At 48.7% G+C, this 23,472-nt stretch overlaps 1 protein-coding gene across 1 annotated transcript in view; it reads left to right on the forward strand.

Moving 5' to 3' along the window:
- Positions 1–3,721: 3,721 nt before the first annotated feature.
- The window catches only part of LOC115462710 (WD repeat-containing protein 49-like), a 169,344-nt gene continuing 149,593 nt past the window's right edge, over positions 3,722–23,472 (forward strand). Inside the window, exons 1-3 of the mRNA XM_030192712.1 lie at positions 3,722–3,763; positions 14,569–14,778; positions 22,176–22,264. Coding sequence (XP_030048572.1) covers positions 3,752–3,763; positions 14,569–14,778; positions 22,176–22,264 — 311 coding nt within the window. The 5' untranslated portion in view covers positions 3,722–3,751. The remainder of the gene's footprint in view (positions 3,764–14,568; positions 14,779–22,175; positions 22,265–23,472) is intronic.

Raw genomic sequence — 23,472 nt, forward strand, 5'->3', positions numbered from 1 at the left:
CTTTATTCCCTTACCCTTATTGTTCTGTCTGTTTACCAGTCTTATCTAGATTGTAAGCTCTTTGAGCAGGGCCTGTCTTTTCATGTATGGTGTACAGTGCTGCATATGCCTTGTAGCGCTATAGAAGTGATAAGTAGTAGTAATGTAGAAGCCTGCCCTTGCAGATCAGCAACGCGGCCGCGCAGGCTTCTGTTTCTGTAAGTCTGACACCCTGCACATACGTGCAGGGCGTCAGACTCACAGAAACAGAAGCCTGCGCGGCCACGTTGCTGATCTGCAAGGGCAGGCTTCTAGATGGAATGTTGCTAGTGGAGGAGTAGCCTAGTGGTTAGTGCAGTGGAATGTGGGATGTTGTTACTATTTGAGATTCTGGAATGTTACTATTGCTTGAGATTCTACATGGAATGTTGTACTATTGGAGATTCTAGATGGAATGTTGCTACTGTTGGAGATTCTGTTGCTACTCTTTGAGATTCTACATGGAATGTTGCTACTATTGGAGATTCTGTTGCTACTATTTGAGATTCTACATGGAATGTTGCTATTCCACCAGCAACATTCCATTTTTAGATTGTGAGCTCTTTGAGCAGGGACTGTCTTCTTGTGTATGGTGTACAGCGCTGCGTATGCCTTGTAGCGCTATAGAAATGATAAGTAGTAGTAGCTTCCACCCGGTGCAATGCTCAGTGGGCTGCATGAAAGGGAGCTAGAGCTTCCCCTTTTCTGACCTTTACTCTCCCAGTCCCCTCTCAGTGCTGAAGTTTCTTTCTATGCCGGGACTCGGTCCCCGTATAATTAGCTACTGGGCTCGTGTTAACCCTTCGGGCACTGCACAGTAGGGGAGGATTTGCTTGTGCCTCAGGTCAGAGGGAGGAAATCGGACTGCTTTTCTTTTTCTTGTTTGTTGCACAGTGATGTCGCTATAGTAACCTGGGCCTTGGCACGAGGGGGCCCGGGAGAACCGGGTTGTAGAGAGCCGTCCGTGCCATCTCCCCCCACCCCAGTCGCTGTCAGGAGGTAAGTGGGGCGAGTTGTTTTGCTCTTAAGTGAATTAAGACTCTTTCACTGAGCAGGTGAATCTCTCTCTCTGCATATTTTCGCTCTCAAGTTCAGGCTTCCTGCTGTGGGAAGGACATTTTCGCTTCCTAAAGAGGAAAGTGGCAGAGCGCTGGTTTCCATAAACTGAAGCCCAGCATTTTGGACCACTGGACAGTACACTTAGGAAGAATTACTGAGTTTGTACTGATATATGATCTGTATGTAGAGAGAGCCACCACTCTGAATACAGGATTGTAGGCTGGGAGCTGAACTGTGCGCCCTCCTCCCCGCTACACAGTCCTAAACTGCCCTACCTGTGTGCACATCCAGTCTGAAAATTGCCGTATTTATCCACGCGCAACTCTGACTTGTGTGCATACCTGGCCCAACATGAAAAAAAAACACACGATTGACTGGGATTGAGTTTTGCAGGAGGAGGGGAGGCCTCTGGGGGTCTTCAGGGAATTTCTATGGCTGAAAGCTGGTATAACAAGGTTTGTTTAAGCAGCTATGTATGAGTGTGGGTGTGCAGAAAAATATGAATATGAGTGATTGGGGGCATGTAGGTGACTGTGGATAATTGAGTGAACAGCACAACATAAGGGAAAAACTAAGAAAGAAATGTTACAACTGGTAATGTGATGAGATAACAGCAGAAACAATTCTCTTTCAGATCCCAGCAAGGTGAAATTCTCGAATGAAGTTGTAATGTAAAAGCATGGCATAGATCTTCACTGGATGTACAGATTAATCTTCCCTCTTCCTCCTTATTATACAGATTGAGAGGGACAGTCCTCCTCCACTCATGGATCACACCTTTCATTTGATCTTAGCCAGTATGCATACATCTATCCCTTGAATGTGGTAAAAATGCATTTTCTCCAGATTTACTATGACTTCTGGCTTTCACTATTAACCCCAGGAGAAGCTAGTTTTGAACCCAGAGTGTTACTTTCTTGAATTCTTCGCTCACATTCTCTTCCCATATTAAACAGCTATGGAAGAAAAACACTATTCAAAATGAGACAGCTACGTCCAGTCAGACCATTCTTCAACCAAAAAACCCTTTACACTGCTAGTCCAAACCTCACATGGATAATTGGATTACTGTAATGTTCTGTTTCTCAATAACAGACTATGGACATTTCCTCCAGGAGCTTGTCCAAACCTTTTTTTAAACCTAGATATATTAACCGCCGGTGGAGGTAAATCGATTTTTCACTTATTCAAAAGGTAGAAAGACCAGGAGACACTCAATAAAATTGCATGGAAATGCTTTTAAAACAAATAGGAGGAAGTATTTTTTCACTCAAAGAATAGTTAAGCTCTGGAATGAGCTGCATAATGGTGGTAAGTGTATCTCGCTTTAAAAAAAAAGGTTTGGACAAGTTCCTGGAGGAAAAGTCCATAGCTGTTATTGACATGCACTGGGGGAAGCCATTGCTTGCCCTGGGATTGGTAGCATGGAATGGTGCTACTAATTGGGTTTTTGCCAGATACTTGTGACCTGGATTGACCACTGCTGAAAGCAGGATACTGGGCTAGATGGACCATTGGTCTGAACCAGTATGGCTATTCATGTGCTCCCCTAGTCTTTGTTCTTTTTGAAAGAGTAAAAAATTGATTCACTTCTATTCATTCTGTACCACTCAGGATTTTGTAGACCTCAGTCATATCCCCCCTCAGCTGTCTCTTTTCCAAGCTGAAGATCCCTAACCTTTTTAGCCTTTCCTCATACCGGAAGAGTTCCATCACCTTTATCATTTTGATCACTCTTTCTTGAATATTTTCTAATTCCGCTATATCTTTTTTGAGATACGTGACAAGAATTGAACGCAATACTCAAAGTGAGGTCGCACCATGGAGCGATACAGAGGCATTATAATATTCTTGGGAGTATTGTGTTCAGTTTTGGAGGGCGTATCTTGCTAAGGATGTAAAAAGAATTGAAGCGGTGCAAAGAAAAGCTATGAGAATGGTATGGGATTTGCGTTACAAGACATATGAGGAGAGACTTGCGGACCTGAACATGTATACCCTGGAGGAAAGGAGAAACAGGGGTGATATGAAACAGACGTTTAAATATTTGAAAGGTATTAATCCGCAAACAAACCTTTTCTGGAAATGGGAGGGCAGTAGAACGAGAGGACATGATACGAGAGTGAAGGGGGGCAGACTCAAGAAAACTGTCAGGAAGTATTTTTTCACGGAGAGAGTGGTAGATACTTGGAATGCCCTCCCGCGGGAGGTGGTGGAGATGAAAACGGTAGCAGAATTCAAGCATGCGTGGGATAAGCATAAAGGAATCCTGTGCAGAAGGAATGGATCCTCAGCTGAGATTGGGAGGCGGGGCTGGTGTTTGGGTGGTGGGGCTAATTCTGGGCAAGACTTCTACGGTCTGTGTCCTGAAAATGGCAGATGCAAATCAAGGTAGGGTATACACAAGAAGTAGCACATATGAGTTTATCTTGTTGGGCAGACTGGATGGACCGTGCAGGTCTTTTTCTGCCGTCATCTACTATGTATGTATGTATCCCTTTCCTAATAATTCCTAGCATTCTGTGTGAGAACAGGACATCAGTTGAAATATCACAATGTGTTGTACAATTAATACATATAAAAATTAGCACAAGCTTGTCAGTGTCTCATCAAAAGGATGAATATATGTGTTTCTTTCAGAGACAAGAAAACAGTTCAACAACTCATCTCACACATGGCTGAGAAGGTAATATTATATTCATTTTGCTCCATAAGTACATAAGTAATGCCACACTGGGAAAAGACTAAGGGTCCATCGAGCCCAGCATCCTGTCCACGACAGCGGCCAATCCAGGCCAAGGGCACCTGGCAAGCTTCCCAAACGTACAAACATTCTATACATGTTATTCCTGGAATTGTGGATTTTTCCCAAGTCCATTTAGTAGCGGTTTATGGACTTGTCCTTCAGGAAACCGTCTAACCCCTTTTTAAACTCTGCTAAGCTAACCGCCTTCACCACGTTCTCCGGCAACGAATTCCAGAGTTTAATTATGCATTGGCTGAGAAGGCAATATTATATTCATTTTGCTCCAAAATCCTTCCTTTGATCTGGTTTGTTTTTGCTATCTGCCCCTCTCTATGTCATTTGCTTCTTTAACTCTTTTCAGCTTTTTTACACATGTACACCTGCCTCTTCCCGTTAGGCCCAACATCCTTGTGGTGTACTATGAGTGGAAAGATCGGGTAACTTCAGTTGCATTCAAGATCTGCACGATTGTTCATAAAATCATTTACGGAGACGCCCCGACCTACATGCTAGATCTTGTGGACCTACCTCCCAGAAACGCTGAAAGATCTGCCCGCACATTTCTTAATCTACACTCTCCCAACTGTAAAGGATTAAAATACAGACTAACACATGCGACCAGCTTCTCCTACATGAGCACGCAGCTGTGGAATGCACTACCAACTAACTTGAAAACAATTAACGAAATAACTCACTTTCCCAAATCTCTGAAAACCTACCTCTTCCACAAGGCCTACCACGAGAATCCATAACTTAATTATAACCAGTGCATTTGTTCTAGCAAAAAAGGTGCCGGTACTCAAATGCCAGGTCATCCTTCAGGCGTGGGGGTGATCACTGAGGAACCCACCCCACAATAGCCAGGCCCCCTGAAACCAGTCACAGAATCTATGACAAGGCAGAATTGGTGTGTAGAGCCTGAGCTCTTTCATTAAAACTTGGTGATCACGGGTCAATTTTAGCAGACAATGGAAAAGGTGTCGGTACTCAGTACCCCCAAGTACCCCCTCAAAAAAAGCTCTGATTATAACACTTCACCACCCTTCCCTTTTCTGAACGTCTTCCTGCTACACTGTCTGTCTAGATCTTTTTTGTCATCCTCGATCTCTTTGTAACACCAATTGTATCTCTACCCTGGAATGGCGATGCCATAACAGATCTTTCCATATCATCAAGCTGATCAATCCATAGACTGGTGGGTTGTGTCCATCTACCAGCAGGTGGAGATAGAGAGCAAACTTTTGCCTCCCTATATGTGGTCATGTGCTGCCGGAAACTCCTCAGTATGTTCTCTATCTCAGCAGGTGGTGGTCACACACAGCAGCAGCTCTGGCTAGGCCTCCAAGCCTAATCCTTAGGTTTTGTTGAGGCCTGGGGTTGAGGGCTCTTTTGAGCAAGTGCAAACCTGGTGGTGCCAGGTCCCTCCTTTTCTCCCCCCTCCCGCTGGCTCCGTTTAAAAAAAAAATATATATATATATTTTTAAACGTCTTTAAAGGCGTTTAATTCGACGTTTCTTTAAACGTTCATTGCAGCTACTCACTGGGACACCAGTTCGTTACAGCTCGGAGCGGCAAGCAGGTAATTTTACCTTTTTATAGCGGGCAGGGGGTTCCCCGATTCTTCTCCTCGTGGCAATGGCGTCGGAGGGCGAGGGCGCAAAGGGTCGCTCCCCGGATCGCTGGAGCGCTTCTAGAGGGGATGCGGGGGTTTTACAACCTGATTCGCCCTTGATGGGTGATAGTTTAGTGACCGATGAATGTCCCGGTCGTTCCTCCGGCGTGGCGGTTTTTTCCCGCCATAAACGCCCATCCCCCGCTCCTCGCCTCCGCCATCTTGGCCGGCCACGCGGCTCGGACGGCTTCTTCGGGGCCGCCCTTGAGGTTGGAGACATTAATGCCATGAACGCCCTTAATTTGGGCGACGGCACAAAAGCGGCTAAAGTTAAGCGCCGTTCTTCCCGCGCGGCTCCTTCACGGAGTTTCGCGCCGGATGCCATTTTGGATGCGCAGCATGTCTCTCCCCCGCTATTGCGAGCGCCGGTTGAGAGTGCGTCTAGGGCTGTTGCCCAGGCTGCGGAAGTGCACAGTCTGGGGGGTTTCTCCCCCGAGTTTGTTTTGCTGCTGCATCAGGCTTTCCTCATGCAAAACGCTGCCCCTGCTCCCTCTTCTGATAAAGAGGTTGAGGTTCCCAGAGGTAAAGTCTCCTCCGATGTAGATGAGGGCAGCGTGTCTGAGGTCTCCCAACGATCCTTTGCGGATTCCTTGGAGGAGATAGATCCCCGCTCGGCTGGAGCAGATGACCCCTCTGCAGCGCGGCTTTTTAGCCCAGAGGATTTGCCCAACCTGTTGTTACAGGCCATGGACACTTTGAAGATTTCCTCTCCGGAGGACGTCTCTCCCTCAGCCCCTGTTGGCTCTGCCATTATGCTGGGGACGAAGCGCCCGCCTAGAACCTTCCACGTGCATGAGGCCATGCACACCTTAATTGCGGCTCAATGGGATGTCCCGGAAACGAGCCTTAAAGTGGCTAGGGCTATGTCCCGCCTCTATCCTTTGGCTGTGAGTGAACGTGAGGCCTATCTGTGGCCTACCGTGGATTCTTTAATCACTGCGGTGACTAAGAAAACGGCGTTGCCGGTGGAAGGTGGCACGGCCCTAAAGGACGCCCAAGACAGAAGATTGGAGGCGGCCTTAAGGTCGTCCTTTGAGGCAGCTGCTTTAAGTTTGCAGGCCTCAGTTTGCGGCTCCTATGTGGCCAGGGCGTGCCGGACTTTGGTGCAGCGGGCTTCCCCCTCGGATCATTCCTTGAGGGCTGATTGGCCGGCCCTGGAATCGGGCTTAGCCTATTTGGCAGACTTGCTGTATGATGTCTGGAGAGCCTCAGCTAAAGGCATGGCTCAGACAGTCTCTGCGCGGCGGTGGCTTTGGCTGAAACATTGGTCTGCTGACCACGCCTCTAAATCCCGCCTGGCTAGATTGCCTTTTAAAGGCAAGCTGCTCTTTGGGGTCGAGCTGGACAAAATCGTGACCGATCTCGGCACGTCTAAGGGCAAGAAATTACCAGAGGTCAGGGCTCGGGTTAGTACTCGTCCCGATACCTCCAGAGGACAGTTGCAGGAAGCCCATCGGTACCGCCCGGGCAAGTCGGGTTCCTCTGCCCCCTCTTCCTTCAAGAGGAATTTCTCCCCCAAGCAGCATTCCTTTCGCAGAGACCGCCGTCCCGGAGGTGCTCCCTCCGGTCCTCCCCCAGGGTCTCGTACCCAATGACGGGGCCTTGGTCCATGCCCCAGTGCAGATTGGAGGACGGCTGTCCTCGTTTCTGGGCGAGTGGACCACTATAACTTCAGACGCGTGGGTGCTGGAAGTCATCAGAGACGGCTACAAGCTAGAGTTCTGCCAACCCTTAAGAGACGGGTTTGTACTCTCTCCCTGCAAGTCTCCGGTCAAGCTGTGGTAGTGCAGCAGACCTTGGACAACCTGATCCGCCGGGGTGCGGTCGTTCCGGTGCCAAAAAATCAGATTGGCAAGGGACGTTACTCCATTTACTTTGTGGTTCCAAAGAAAGGAGGTTCTGTCCGGCCTATCCTCGACCTCAAAGGGGTCAATCGGGCCTGGAAAGTGAGGCACTTTCGCATGGAGACTCTCCGCTCTGTTATAGCGGCAGTGAAGGCAGGAGAGTTCTTGGCTTCCTTGGACATCAAGGAAGCGTACCTGCATATTCCCATCTGGCCTCCTCTCCAACGCTTTCTGCGTTTTACAGTCCTGAGACGACACTTCCAGTTCAGAGCCCTCCCTTTCGGGTTGGCTACTGCTCCGCGGACCTTTTCCAAAGTAATGGGGTCATAGCGGCCTTCCTGCTAAAGGAAGGAGTACAAGTCCATCCTTATCTGGACGACTGGTTGATCCGAGCCCCCTCTTATGCAGAGTGCGGCAAAGCTATGGACCGGGTAATTGCTCTTTTGAGCTCCCTGGGATGGATCATCAACTGGAAGAAGAGCCAGCTGCGCCCGACTCAGTCCCTGGTGTATCTGGAAGTTCGATTCGACACCCAAGTGGGCAGAGTGTTCCTGCCAGACAATCGGATTGTCAAGCTTCAGGCTCAGGTGGACTAGTTCCTAGTAGCCTCTCCTATTCGGGCTTGGGACTACGTGCAGCTGTTGGGCTCTATGACGGCCACGATGGAAGTAGTGCCCTGGGCCAGGGCTCATATGAGACCACTACAGCTATCTCTGCTGCTGCGCTGGACTCCGATGTCGGAGGATTATGCTGTGCGCCTTCCCGTGGACCCAGCAGTGCGCAAGGCGCTGAGCTGGTGGACGCAGACAGACAAGTTGTCTGCAGGATTGCCTCTGGTGACCCCGGAGTGGATTGTCGTCACGACAGACGCCTCTTTGATGGGCTGGGGAGCCCACTGCTTGGGAAGGACAGCGCAGGGGCTCTAGTCTCCTGCAGAGGCAAGTGGTCTATCAACCTCCTGGAACTCAGAGCCATTCGGTTGGTGTTATTGGAGTTCATCCCGGTACTGGTGTTGAAGCCTGTACGGGTCCTGTCGGACAATGCCACGGCTGTGGCCTATATCAACCGCCAGGGAGGTACCAAGAGCGCCCCTCTAGCCAAGGAGGCTATGAGTCTTTGCCAGTGGGTGGAAGCGAACCTGGAGCAGCTTTCAGCGGCCCACATTGCCGGAGTCATGAATGTCAAGGCGGACTTTCTCAGTCGCCATACCTTGGAGCCCGGAGAGTGGCAACTATCTGCTCAGGCGTTCTTGGACATCACGAAGCGCTGGGGCCAGCCGAGCCTAGATCTGATGGCGTCATCGGCCAATGGCCAAGTGCCGCGCTTTTTCAGCAGAGGACGGGACCCTCGATCCCTGGGAGTAGATGCTCTTCTCCAACAGTGGCCGACACAAGAGCTCCTCTATGTGTTCCCGCCCTGGCCCATGTTGGGCAGGGTGCTAGACCGGGTGGCAAAGCATCCCGGCAGGGTAATCCTGGTGGGTCCGGATTGGCCCAGACGTCCCTGGTATGCGGACTTGTTCAGGCTCTCAGTCGACGATCCTCTGCGGCTGTCAGTGGAGCAGGGCCTGTTACATCAGGGTCCCGTGGTGATGGAGGATCCCTCTCCCTTTGGTCTTACGGCCTGGCTATTGAGCGGCAGCGTCTGAGGAAGAAGGGCTTCTCAGACAAGGTCATCGCCACTATGCTGAGAGCGAGGAAGCGCTCTACTTCTACTGCTTACGCCAGGGTTTGGCGTATCTTTGCAGCATGGTGTGAAGCAGGCTCACTTTCTCCCTTCCCTGCTCCAATTTCTTCAGTGTTGGCGTTCCTGCAAGAAGGTCTGGAGAAAGGCCTGTCGCTCAGTTCCCTTAAAGTCCAGGTAGCGGCTCTGGCTTGCTTCAGGGGCCGCCTGAAGGGTGTTTCCCTGGCTTCGCAGCCAGATGTGGTGCGCTTTCTCAAGGGAGTTAATCACCTGCGCCCTCCTCTGCACTCAGTGGTGCCTGCATGGAATCTCAACCTGGTGCTAAGAGCATTGCAGAAGCCGCCTTTGGAACCCTTGTCGAGGGCATCTCTGAAAGACCTGATGTTGAAAGCAGTCTTTTTGGTGGCTATCACTTCAGCCAGAAGAGTTTCCGAGCTCCAGGCGCTCTCATGTCGAGAGCCTTTTCTGCAGTTCACTGAGGCAGGAGTGACTATTCGCACAGTGCCTTCCTTCCTGCCCAAGATTGGTTCTCGCTTCCATGTGAATCAGCAGCTCTGTCTCCCTTCCTTTCGTAGGGAGGACTACCCAGAGGAGTACTCTGCTCTTAAATATCTGGATGTGAGACGAGTCATCATCAGATACTTGGAAGTGACCAATGATTTCCGGAAATCGGATCATCTGTTTGTCCTGTTTGCAGGTCCTCGTAAGGGTCTGCAGGCTGCTAAGCCTACAGTGGCAAGATGGGTCAAGGAAGCCATTGCAGCGGCTTATGTGGCCGCGGGGAAGGTGCCGCCTATCCAGCTGAAGGCTCACTCCACGAGAGCTCAGGCGGCCTCGATGGCAGAGGCCGGATCCGTCTCCTTGGAAGAGATATGCAAGGCGGCAACTTGGGCTTCGGCTCATACATTCTCCAAGCATTACCGTTTGACTGTGGCTGCACGGGCGGAGGCCCGGTTTGGAGCTTCAGTGTTGAGGTCAGGGATTTCTATGTCCCGCCCTGGGTGAGTACTGCTTCGGTACATCCCACCAGTCTATGGATTGATCAGCTTGATGATATGGAAGGTAAAATTATGTATAATCATACCTGATAATTTTCTTTCCATTAATCATAGCTGATCAATCCATAGCCCCTCCCAGATATCTATACTGTTTTTATTCTGGTTGCATTTCAGGTTCAAGTTTAGTCTTCAGTTACTTCAGAAAGACTTCGTGTTCAAGTTTTTTCACTTGGATTCTTCAAGAGTTAAGACGAGTTTGTGTTACAGTGAGCTGCTGCATTCCTCTCCCCTCCGTTATACGGGGCTGGATTGAGACTTAAAATTCTGCCGGCACTCCCTCCCGCTTCGTGCGGCTGTAGGGCAGTTTTGTACCCCTCCCGCTTCGGCGGTGTTAGGGTCAGTCAGCTCCTCCCGCGGTTGCGGTTGCAGGATAAGCCAGATCCCCCCGCATCGGCGGGTGTGGTGTCCCTCCCCCGCTCCACGGGGATGAGCTGGACGGATTCCCCTCCCCCACTTGTGTGGGGATGAGCTGGGTTAATTCCCCTCCCCCGTTTCGGCGGTGGTGAGCTGGGCAGAGTGTCCCTTCGTGGGTGTAATTCTCTAAGTGCTGAGTCCTGCGGATGGAGCTTTGATATCGACATACTGAGGAGTTTCCGGCAGCACATGACCACATATAGGGAGGCAAAAGTTTGCTCTCTATCTCCACCTGCTGGTAGATGGACACAACCCACCAGTCTATGGATTGATCAGCTATGATTAATGGAAAGAAAATTATCAGGTATGATTATACATAATTTTACCTTGTAAGCCACATTGAGCCTGCAAATAGGTAGGAAAATGTGCGATACAAGTGCAATAAATAAAAAATAATAAATACATAAAATAACCTTTGACCGGTCTTAGTTTTTTTTTTTTAATTATATCCCAGTGTACTGTAGGCATTTTCAGTCCATATTATTTACCGTTCAGTTATATTCAAGTTCCCTTTGGAGACTGGGGCCTAGATGCACAAAGCTTACCTTGCTATTAACGTTTGCTTTAGACTGGTTCTAGTCACAGCAGACTCACAGAAACAGAATGAAGCCTTGCGCTGGAAGAAGAGGACCTCGGCGGGGGAGGGTTGGCGGTGGAAGGGGGGTTGAGAGGGTCGTTGGTGGGGGGGGGTCAAAGTTGTTGGTGGTGGTGGCGGCGGCGGCAGCGGGGGGGAGGGGGATCAGCATGGGGGGGGTCGGCGGCGCCGGGGGGGGGGCTAAAATGTGCCCCCTCACCTCGGGCTCTGGACCACCCTCCCGCCGAAGTCTGGCTGCGCCCCTGCCGCAAGCCATTTTCAGTGCACTTTACTAAAAAGACCCCTCAACATTTTAATAGTTGCTCCATCCAGTTTTCCAGAACTGCACACAATACTCTTAACTGCGTCCTCATCAGAGAGTTATACTGAGGCAATATGTTTTTTTGTTTTTAAATCCCTGCTGTAGGTCTCAACCAGCACTGATTAAAAATAAATCAACCTGTTAATTTTTTCAGGATGCAAACGTGTTTGGGCTGCTGAAGGGACTCCTGGAATGTGCATCCACTAACCACTGTATGAGATAATATTTAACCATAAGTACATAAGTAGTGCCATACTGGGAAAGACCAAAGGTCCATCTAGCCCAGCATCCTGTCACCGACAGTGGCCAATCCAGGTCAAGGGCACCTGGCACGCTCCCCAAACGTAAAAACATTCCAGACAAGTTATACCTAAAAATGCGGAATTTTTCCAAGTCCATTTAATAGCGGTCTATGGACTTGTCCTTTAGGAATCTATCTAACCCCTTTTTAAACTCCGTCAAGCTAACCGCCCGTACCACGTTCTCCGGAAACGAATTCCAGAGTCTAATTACACGTTGGGTGAAGAAAAATTTTCTCCGATTCGTTTTAAATTTACCACACTGTAGCTTCAACTCATGCCCTCTAGTCCTAGTATTTTTGGATAGCGTGAACAGTCGCTTCACATCCACCCGATCCATTCCACTCATTATTTTATACACTTCTATCATATCTCCCCTCAGCCGTCTCTTCTCCAAGCTAAAAAGCCCTAGCCTTCTCAGCCTCTCTTCATAGGAAAGTCGTCCCATCCCCACTATCATTTTCGTCGCCCTTCGCTGTACCTTTTCCAATTCTACTATATCTTTTTTGAGATACGACCAGTACTGAACACAATACTCCAGGTGCGGTCGCACCATGGAGCGATACAATGGCATTATAACATCCGCACACCTGGACTCCATACCCTTCCTAATAACACCCAACATTCTATTCGCTTTCCTAGCCGCAGCAGCACACTGAGCAGAAGGTTTCAGCGTATCATCGACGACGACACCCAGATCCCTTTCTTGATCCGTAACTCCTAACGCGGAACCTTGCAAGACGTAGCTATAATTCGGGTTCCTCTTACCCACATGCATCACTTTGCACTTGTCAACATTGAACTTCATCTGCCACTTGCACGCCCAATCTCCCAGTCTCGCAAGGTCCTCCTGTAATCGTTCACATTCCTCCTGCGACTTGACGACCCTGAATAATTTTGTGTCATCGGCGAATTTAATTACCTCACTAGTTATTCCCATCTCTAGGTCATTTATAAATACATTAAAAAGCAACGGACCCAGCACAGACCCCTGCGGGACCCCACTAACTACCCTCCTCCACTGAGAATACTGGCCACGCAATCCTACTCTCTGCTTCCTATCTTTCAACCAGTTCTTAATCCATAATAATACCCTACCATCTCTCTGACCTCATGTGCAACTTGCTTTAAATCAGTCACTTTACTTTCTAACTCTTCCTACTTACTTACCCATCTGTATGTTACATCTTTGCTTTACCCTTCACTATCAATTATAATGTTCTATTACATATTGTATTCACATTGTAAGTAGTATAGAGGGCCATAATCGAATGGGGTAGGCCATCTATAAGGGCGGCCATCTCTAACGCCGGCCCCGTCAAGCGGCGTACCCGACTGTATTATCGAAACAAGATGGCCGGCCATCTTTCGTTGTGATAATACGGTCGGGGCCGGCCAAATCTCTTAGAGATCGCCGGCGTTACAGATGGCCGCCATTGGTTTTCGCCGATAATGGAAACTAATGGCGGCCATCTCAAACCCGGCCAAATCCAAGGCATTTGGTCGTGGGAGGAGCCAGCATTTGTAGTGCACTGGTCCCCCTCACATGCCAGGACACCAACTGGGCACCCTAGGGGGCACTGCAGTGGACTTCACAAAATGATCCCAGGTACATAGCTCCCTTACCTTGTGCACTGAGCCCCCCAAATCCCCCTCCCAAAAACCCACTCCCCACAACTGTACACCACTACCATAGCCCTTAGGGATGAAGGGGGGCACCTATATGTGGGTACAGTGGGTTTTTTGGGGAGGGGGGGTTTGGAGGGCTCCCATTCACCACCACAAGTGTAACAGGTAGGGGGGATGAGCCTGGGTCTGCCTGCCTGAAGTGCACTGCACCCACTAAAAACTGCTCCAGGGACCTGCATACTGCTGTGATGGAGCTGGGTATGACATTTGAGGCTGGCATAGAGGCTGGCAAAAAAATGTTTTTTTATTTTTTGGGTGGGAGGGGGGTTGGTGACCACTGGGGGAGTAAGGGGAGGTGATCCCTCATTCCCTCCGGTGGTCATCTGGTCAGTTGGGGCACCTTTTTGAGGCTTGGTCGTGAACAAAAAGGGACCAAGTAAAGTCGGCCAAATGCTCGTCACAGCCGGCTTTCTTTTTTCCATTATCGGCCGAAGCCGGCCATCTCTTAACCGCGCCCCCGTCCCACCTTCGGTACACTGCCGACATGCCCCCTTGCACTTTCGCCGGCTCCGCGACGGAAAGCAGTTGAAGCCGGCCAAAATCGGCTTTCGATTATACCGATTTGGCTGTCTTTAGGAGAAAGCTGGCCATCTCCTGATTTGTGTCGGAAGATGGCCGGCCTTCTCGTTCGAAAATAAGCAGGATACTGTGCCATACTTTGTATTGTTGTTTGAATATTTTTACTGCTCTAATTGCCTATTGCTCATGTTTGGTCTATTCTTACTGTACACCGCCTTGAGAGAATGTTAAAGAGGTGTGCTTTCAATCTAGATTTAAAGATGGTCAAGGATGGGGCAAGACGTAGGGGCTCAGGAAGTCTATTCCTTGCTGCGCCCTACGCCTGGAATAGTCTTCCTGAGCCCCTACGTCATGCCCCATCCTTGACCATCTTTAAATCTAGATTGAAAGCCCACCTCTTTAACATTGCTTTTGACTTGTAACCACTTGTAACCACTCGCCTCCACCTACCCTCCTCTCCTCCTTCCTCTACACATTAATTGATTTGTTTGCTTTATTTTTTGTCTACTAGATTGTAAGCTCTTGAGCAGGGACTGTCTTTCTTCTATGTTTGTGCAGCACTATAGAAATGCTAAATAGTAGTAGTAGTAGTAATTCCTTCAAAAAGGTGGTAAATAAATCCTAATAAATAAATAAATAAATGTTTGCCTCTTTATTCTCCCCATGCCTAGCTGGAGTATCCTATGGCAGAGGAGCCTCTGTCCTCGCGATCCAGACAGGTGTCCTTTCACCTTCCAGCTACAGTGAAGGAAACACCACACAGAGATCCTCTTGTGGACCTATCTTCTATGCCAGATGGCAACTTCATTGCGATTGGCCAGGACGGGCTCATCTCAGTCTGGACTGCGGACCTTGAACTGAAGAAAAGAAAAATTATATTTGTAAGTCTTACAGGTCCACAACAGAATAGAAACAAATGATGAAAACTGGCTCAGTGGATTTAGGGGCTATGATTTACAGTTCTGGAAGGGGCCCTGCTGCATTGCTCCCAGCTAAGGTGCCGTTGCTACAATTTATAGAGTAGATGAGCTGGGGGAGGGGGGGAGCTGTAAAAAGGGAGAAATTCCTGAGTAGTCACCAAACAAGGTTAATGGCAGCAGAGCCCAGTGTGATTCAGGTTGGGCTGTAAGCTCAGAGGAGAAAACTACTGGGTTCCCCCCCCCCCCCCCCCAAGAAATGTACGGTACTTTACATATGCTTTCTTTAGAGGCTGTAATGGATGAAACCCCACCCTGGAATAAGTGAACTGAATAAATGCTAATAAATAGTAACAAAATCAAAATTAAATTGAAATTATGGAAATTCATCAGTAAGGGCTCACCCAAACCCGAAAGCTAAACATGAAATTTCCAAATGAAAGGCTGTTCAATGTGCTCTCCTTACATCGCAGAAATCTTTACGTGCATAAAGTGTCTGGAGGAGGTATAGAGTGGATCCAGCTTTTACCTATTTTCTCCATTCATGTGCACTTTTTCTCCTTTTTTCCCTTTCCTTCATCGCCGTCAGTATTAATCTCCTTCCTCTCTCTTCCCTCTCATCCATCCATGTCCAGCATTTCTCCTCTCTCCTTCCCTCCATCCATGTTCATCTCACTTCCTCTCTTTTCCATCCCCCTTCCCTCCCCTCCATCCATGTCCAGCATTTCAACTCTCTCCCCTCTCCTCCATCCGTGTCCAGAATTTCTCATTTCCCCTGAATCCATGTGCATCTCCTCCTCTGTCTTTCTTCCCCTCCATCCATGTCCAGCATTTCTCCTCTCCTCCTTCCCTCTATCCAAGCCAATCTAATTTCCTCTCTTTCCTTCTCTCCATCCATGTCCAGCATTTCAATTCTCTCCCCTCCCATCCATCCATATGCATCTCCTTCCTCTGTCTTTCCTTCCTTCCAACATTTCTCCTCTCTTCCCTGCCCTCCACTCCATCCATGTCCAGCATTTCTCCTCTCTCCCCTCCCCTCCATTCATTTGCATCTCCTTCCTGGCTTCCCTCTCGTCCATCCATGTCCAGCATTTCTCCTGCCCTCCCCTCCATCCATCCACGTCCACCAACTCTCCTCTCTCCCCTGCCCTGCCCTCCCATCTATGTCCAGCGATTCTCCTTTGCCCTCTCCTTCCATCCATGTCCAGCGATTCTCCTTTGCCCATATCCTTCCCTCCCATTCATGTCCAGCGATTCTCCTCTCTCCCCTGCCCTCCCCTCCCATCCATGTCCAGTGATTCTTCTCTCTCCCCTGCCCTCCCCTCCCATCCATGTCCAGCGATTCTCCTTTGCCCCTATCCTTTCCTCCCATCCATGTCCAGCGATTCTCCTTTGTCCCTATCCTTGCCTCCCATCCACGTCTAGTGATTCTCCTGTCTCCCATGCTCTCCCCTCCCATCCATGTCCAGCGATTCTCCTTTGCCCCTTCCTTCCCTCCCATCCATGTCCAGCGATTCTCCTCTGCCCTCCCCTCCATGTCCTGTGATTCTCCTTTGCCCCTTATCCTCCCCTCCCCTCCCATCTCATCCATGTCCAGTGACTCTCCCCAACCTCCACCTGCCTCCGAGTTTGTTCCAACCCCAGCCCCACCTGCCCGCCCTCAGCTCCCCGACTTTCCGTTCCTGCCACCCTATGTTGAAATCTTTTATTTTACCTCAAGTTGCAGCGGCGAAGCGGCAGTGAAAGCAGCAGGCAGGCTCGCCTTCAGCCTTTCCTTCCCTCTCAGCGTCCTGCCCTTGTGGAAAGGAAATTACATCAGAGGAAGGTGGGACACTGAGAGGGAAGGGAAGGTTGGAGGTGAGCCTGCCTGCTGCTTTCACTGCTGCTTTGCTGCTGTGACTTGAGGTAAAATAAAAGATTTCAACGCAGGGTGGCATGAACGGAAAGTCGGGGAGCTGAGGGCAGGCAGGTGAGCCGGCCCTGAGAAAAAAGGTGCCAGCACATACCGGCACAAAAAAAGCACTGGTGTTTAGTCTATTAAATTTCAGAAGATTAGTGACCACTGGGGGAGTCAGAGGAGGTGATCCCCGATTCCCTCCGGTGGTCATCTGGTCAGTTCGGGCAGTTTTTGGGACTTGGACCTGAAAAAAAAGGGTCCAAATAAAGTGGACCAAATTCTTGTGAAGGCCGGCTTTCTTTTGTCCATTATTGGGTGAAGCCAGCCTCTCAACGCACGCCCCCATTCCGCCCCCGTCCCACCATCGCTACTATGCCTACATGCCCCCTTGAACTTTTGCTGGCCCCGCAACAGAACGCAGTTGAAGCCGGCCACAATCGGCTTTCGATTATGCTGATTTGGCCGGATTCAGAAGATCGCCGGCCATCTCCCGATTTGTGTCGGAAGATGGCCAACGATCTCTTTCGAAAATCAGCTGGATAATAATAAATGTAGTAATTAAAAAAATTAGTAAATCAGTGGTTAGTGTGGGATACATATTTCTGAAACAAAATGGTTTTCAAATTTTTCCTAAAAAGAATATAGGACTGAGAAGATTTAAATATAGGTGAAATCATCTATATATATAAAACTCACCCTCAACGTTCTATTGTCTGACGTCACTGAAGCCAAGGTTCGTATGTTCGAAGCTCTGAAGCCACGAAAATCACAGTCTCTGGGCCCTGCCCTCGCGTCAAACGTTATGACGTTGAGGGCGGAGCAGAGTCTCACCTCCAACGTTCTACTCAGGCCACAAACTCCGGATTACCACACTGTAGCTCTGCTCCGCCCTCGCGTCAAAACGCGATGACGTCGAGGGAGGGGCAAGAAAACCGCCACCCACACAGAACTATGACAACGGAAACAACAGCGGCGCACGCCACGAACCAGGTAAAACCGCGATGAGCCATGCAGGGCTAACAAACCGTGTCGCTCCTGCCCCTCACCAGAAATGAACCACCCACCGCCAGAACCACGTCGGACCCCCCCCCCCCCCCCCAAGGAACAACAGCGGCGCGGATGACAGTCCTGCCCCCTCCCCCTGCCACACACGACACTCACAAACAACATGACCCCGCTCCTGCAAAAAACAAACACATCTTCCCCCTGAAACGGAGACATCCAAAAGGTCAGAGGGAGGCAGGCGAGCAGGCAGCCAGCCAGCCTCAACTTCTCAGGGAGCCAGCCAGCCAGCCTCAATGTGGTGTAAGGGAAGAAGGGAGGGAGCCAGATTGAACAACACAAGACGACGGATGACCCTGAAAGGCTGAGGGAATGGGACTCACCACCCTCAGGCAGGGAAGGGAGGAGGGGAGGAAAGGGGGGGGGGGAATGACGGATGTGGGGAGGGAACACAGGGAGGAAAAGGAAAGAGGGGGAACCCTGCCACACACTCTCTCACACACACACTACCGCATTCACGCTGTCTGTCTCTCTCTCACATAGTCACTCACACACACACTCTCCCAAACATACACACTACCATGAAACCCTTGCTAGCGCCCGTTTCATTGCTCTCAGAAACGGGCCTTTGTTTACTAGTAGTCCATAATCTTGCTGCTTGAAATGCCAACCCTAATTCAAAGAAATGTAATCTCTTTTTACCTTTTAATAATGGAAAAGAATAGCCTACAGTATCAGTACATCTTGTTCTCAAAGCATAAATGAATATAAAATGTGGGTATAGATAGTCTGGTGCCAAGCCATGTAGAAGTTTAAAGAGCCAGTGGTGGGAGGCGGGACTGGAGGTTGGGAGGCAGGGATAGTGTTGGGCAGACTTATACGGTCTGTGCCAGAGTCGGTGGTGGGAGGCGGGGATAGTGCTGGGCAGACTTATACGGTCTGTGCCAGAGCCAGTGGTGGGAGATGGGGATAGTGCTGGGCAGACTTATACGGTCTGTGCCAGAGCCGGTGGTTGGGAGGCAGGACTGGTGGTTGGGAGGCGGGGATAGTGCTGGGCAGACATCTACGGTCTGTGCCCTGAAGAGCACAGGTACAAATCAAAGTAGGGTATACACAAAAAGTAGCACACATGAGTTGTCTTGTTGGGCAGACTGGATGGACCGTGCAGGTCTTTTTCTGCCATCATCTACTATGTTACTATGTAATTTGAAATAGATTCTAGCCTCAATAGGCAACCAGTGTAATGATAAATAACTGGGAATAATCCTATCAAATTTAGACAATCTGAAAATCATTCGAACTGCTGTATTCTGTATCGTTTGCAGTCTCCTCACCAAACTTTTATTACATCCTAAATATACCAGATTACAATAATCCAATTGAGAAACTAAGACAGACTGAACCAGAATTCTAAAATGATCTTGTTCGAAATAATTGTGCACACATCTCAATTTTTTCATCAGGAAAAAAACATTTCTTTGTTAATGAAGAGACCTGTTTTTCCATGATTAAAGCACTATCAATAAACACTCCTAACAATTTAATGACTGTAGAAAATTCAAAGGTAACTTGGTTAGTAGTGATAGATTTTGAAATATTTTCTGGATGCATGTCAAAACAAATACATTTTGTTGTCTCGTAGGTTTCTGTGGCTGGTATTTGTAAGCTCTACACACCCTTTACACAAACCCTGTAGCTAGACTGATGGTCAATGGATATCAAACAGCCTCTTTTCCTATATGGCGAAGGCACCTGTCAGGGCTGTCCCCTATCTCCTTTATTATTTTCTGGTATCTGGAGCCTCTATTACGTACCATATATAAAGATCCAGATATTTATGGGGTGATTGTGGGTTCATCTACAATAAAGGTCTTGACCTTTGCTGACAACATCTTGTTGATGGTGTCCCGGCCCCCGGCCTCAGTTCAGGGCCTGCTCAGAGTCCTGGATGAGTTTGGCTACTATTCTGGATTTACACTTAATAAGCACAGATGTGATGTCCTTCCGTTATTTTCCTCTACTAGGCAGACCTGGGTGGGTGTGATGGAAAATATTGAAGATTGCTTTTCAGTCTTGCTTTGACCGCTAATACATTTTTAAAATCTTCTATCTTTGACCAAAAGTGACTTTCCTTGTATATCTCAAAGAACAAGGCTGGAATGTAAAGCACATCTCAAGAACAATGTATGAGAGGACATGAAATGAGATTGAAGGGGGGCAGACTCAGGAAAGATGTTAGGAAGTATTTTTTCACGGAGAGGGTGGTAGACGCTTGGAATGCTCTCCCGCGGGAGGTGGTGGAGATGAAAACGGTAACGGAGTTCAAACATGCGTGGGATATGCATAGAGGAATCCTGTGCAGAAGGAATGGATCCTCAGAAGCTTAGCTAAAATTGGGTGGCGGAGCAGGTGGGGGGAAGAGGGGGTGGTGGTTGGGAGGCGAGGATAGGGGAGGGCAGACTTATACGGTCTGTACCAGAGCTGGTGATGGGAGGCGGGACTGGTGGTTGGGAGGCGGGAAATACTGCTGGGCAGACTTATATGGTCTGTGCCCTGAAAAGGACAGGTACAAATTCAAGGTAAGGTATACACATATGAGTTTGTCTTGGGCAGACTGGATGGACCATGCAGGTCTTTTTCTGCCGTCATCTACTATGTTACTATGTATATGAGATAAGGCACATCTCAAGAACAGGTTGGAATACCTCTGAAGCCAGCTTGTGCAGGAGGGAGGCAGGGTATGCTTGAGGTTCGGGAAATAAGCCACCTGGCCAGTGGTTTGTTTACCTGAATTGAGAGTGCGTGACTGAATCTCATGTACATTCCTGGATAAGTTTAGCTTAATAAAAAGGGGGCTTGTTGCAGCAGAGCTTTGAGGCTCATCTGTGGATGGACGCATCGTGCAGAAAAGACTTGTTCCTGGGCATATGGAGACTTCGGGCTTTCGCTGCAACGGGCCTCCCAGCTGATGAGATAAGGGCCTGAATGATATGATTCCTGACCAGTGATGTTGTGAGTTACAGAATTGTTGTCAGACTTGAAGATCTTGTTTTTGTTGTCCATACACAAAAAAGAAAGATGAAAAAGTTCAATCCAGTGTGTCCAACAAGATGAAAGAGCACATTTTTTGATTGGCAATTCATGACTTCAAGTTTCAGCCATCGATTCAATAAAATGAAGACTGGTTCACCTTTATCTTTCATTATGTACAACTATCTAGAAAGCCTGTTAGAAATGTCATAGAATGGCAGTTCAGTGAAGTAGAAGCTGGAGGCACATGGGGCCAAATCATATAAATGGCGCCTTAAAAATCGGTGCCAAAAACCACGCAGTTAGCGTGATTCTATAAACTACGCCTAAAGTTACACATACTTTATGGAATACTAGTAAAAAGGCCCGTTTCTGACACAAATGAAACGGGCACTAGCAAGGTTTTCCTCGGAGTGTGTATGTTTGAGAGAGTGTATGTGAGAGTGACTGTGTGACAGAGAGAGAGAGTGAGACTGGGTGCGAGTGTGTCTGTGAGAGAGTGTGTGATTCTCCTCTCTCCCCTGCCTCCCCTCCAGCCACCCAGCGTTTCTACTCGCTTCCCTGCCCCCCTCCAGTCACCCAGCAATTCTCCTCGCTTCCCTGATTACCTCTGTCGAAGCGGCCGCGTCATTGAAAGCCCTACCCGTCTCCAGCCTTCCCTTTGAGTTCGTTCCCTCACAGTCCCGCCCTCTGGCTGGCTTCCGTAATGTTCCGTTTGTAACATCTCCTCACGTCAGCCAGCCTCCAGCATTCCCTTCCCTCTCACTGTTCCGCCCTCTGATGTCATTGCGTTTTGACGCGAAGGCGGGGCAGTGAGAAACGCAGGAGGCTGGCTGACGTCAGGAGATGGTTACGAATGCAGGTAGACACATTGGAATGTTGCAGGAGCAAATTATTATATAGATGTGCATGCGCTGTTCTTGCAACTAAAATTTAGGCCAACTAAAACCAGGCCTAAATACCTGCGCCTATGTTAGGCGCAAATCAGGTGCATTCCTTAGCAGTGTGCATAGTTTTTTTGAAAAGCCCATTCCACACCCATAACCATGCCCTCTTTTTGACTGTAAGCATGAGAATTTACGTGCACCGCCTTATAGAATGTGTCTAGAATGTAATGCGCATAAATTCTAATTAAAGCCAATTAGTGCCCCTAATTGGTTGTTAAGTACCAATTATCAGCACTGATCGGCTTGTTAATTACGTTCTGCACAATTTGGCCATGCAGCTGAATTAGCAGTCACAACTTAAGGCGCCATATCTAGAATTTGGGGGTCTGTGTCGTTTTTTTTGTGGAATTAATCCACTCACAACAGATTTTAGAAGCACCAAAAAATCTATACAACATTGTGCATATATTAGCTTATCTTTGCTGTGGATATGTCTTTTGATTCTTTGCTAAGTTGTTTTTACTGTTTTCCTGTCTGAAATGCAGGAGGAGAACAAGCTGTCAGCTAGGAAGATGAAGTGGATAGCAGCGTCCGTATTAATGCCTTCCTACAACAAGCTGATCGTTGGGACATGGTAAATTATGTGCTGGACTTCTTCTTTTGAGCATTTCACAGAATATGTTTTATGGTATTATAAAATGAGAAGTAATTAATTTGGTTTGGAGTTGAGTGTGCGGCTAAGAGAAATCCACTAGAGATGCAGTCTGTCTAGTGACTGTAGATTCAGTTGACCCTACCATTTGGCCAACTGAGGCAGGGGCCTCAGGTGGCACTGTGAAAGATCCGTCCCTCCTCCCGGGGTCCTCAGGATCTCGCCTCTGCCCTGGCCACTCTGGTTAAGAGTCAGGATACCTGTCTCAGTCCCCTAGACCACTGCAGTTCACAGGGCAGGGCTCAAAGCAATCCAAACTCCAGAAAGCAAAGTCAGTAAGTATCTTTATTCTCTTGGGATTCACAGTCCAGCAGTTCAGAATTAAAGCAGGCAAAAAAAAACACAATCCCACTGTTCTCCTTTCAGGAGCACAGCACAGCAGGAAAGACAACCAACTCCAGTTGCCCTGCTTCCAGAACTCAGTTTGTTCCACTTTAAGCAGTCTACAGCCCCGTGCTCTCCTTCTCTCCCTCCCCTTAGAAAAGGGGAAGAATGTCCAAGGGCAATCAAAAAAACAAACCACAAGAAAAAGAAAGAAACTGCTCCCGGTTTCTTCCTGGTGCTTTGGCAAACAGTCCCAATAAACAGTTCCCAATAAACCACTTCTTCAGGCCTGAGCAAACACTTTCCCACAACCAGCTTCCTCCCACTGTGAACAGTTCACACAGGGGGAGTCAATAATCCCTCTTCAAACAGCACCTTTAACACACAGTTCATAACAGCCTGAACTCGCTTTGGGGAGAAAAAAAAAAAAAAGGTCCCACCCTTTCTTGGGTCACTCTCTCAATACACTAACCCTCCTCCCTCATGACCCTTTTCCTTTCCCCTTGCAACCCAGCTGTCATACCACGAGTTCACCTGCTTTTTCAGCTTTTTTCCTAAGGAATGAGCCCAGGCTGTGCGGTCCATCAGTTCCTCTGGGCTCTCCTTGCTCGCCCTCTCCTCAGCCTCTTGCCATTCCATGGGTTCCTTGTCCCACCCACTTTTCAGCTGTTCCTCGTTCATTTGATTACCCTCCAGGGGCCCCTCCCTTGCCTTGTCAGAGTTCTCCCCTGTGACCTGCTGGGGAAGGTAATCTTTATACCAGGGCTTGCGCCGGGGCTACTGGGTAGTGTAGTCTTTTTCTCTCC

Source organism: Microcaecilia unicolor, chromosome 2 (assembly GCF_901765095.1).
Source record: "Microcaecilia unicolor chromosome 2, aMicUni1.1, whole genome shotgun sequence".
Taxonomy (NCBI): Eukaryota; Metazoa; Chordata; class Amphibia; order Gymnophiona; family Siphonopidae; genus Microcaecilia; species Microcaecilia unicolor.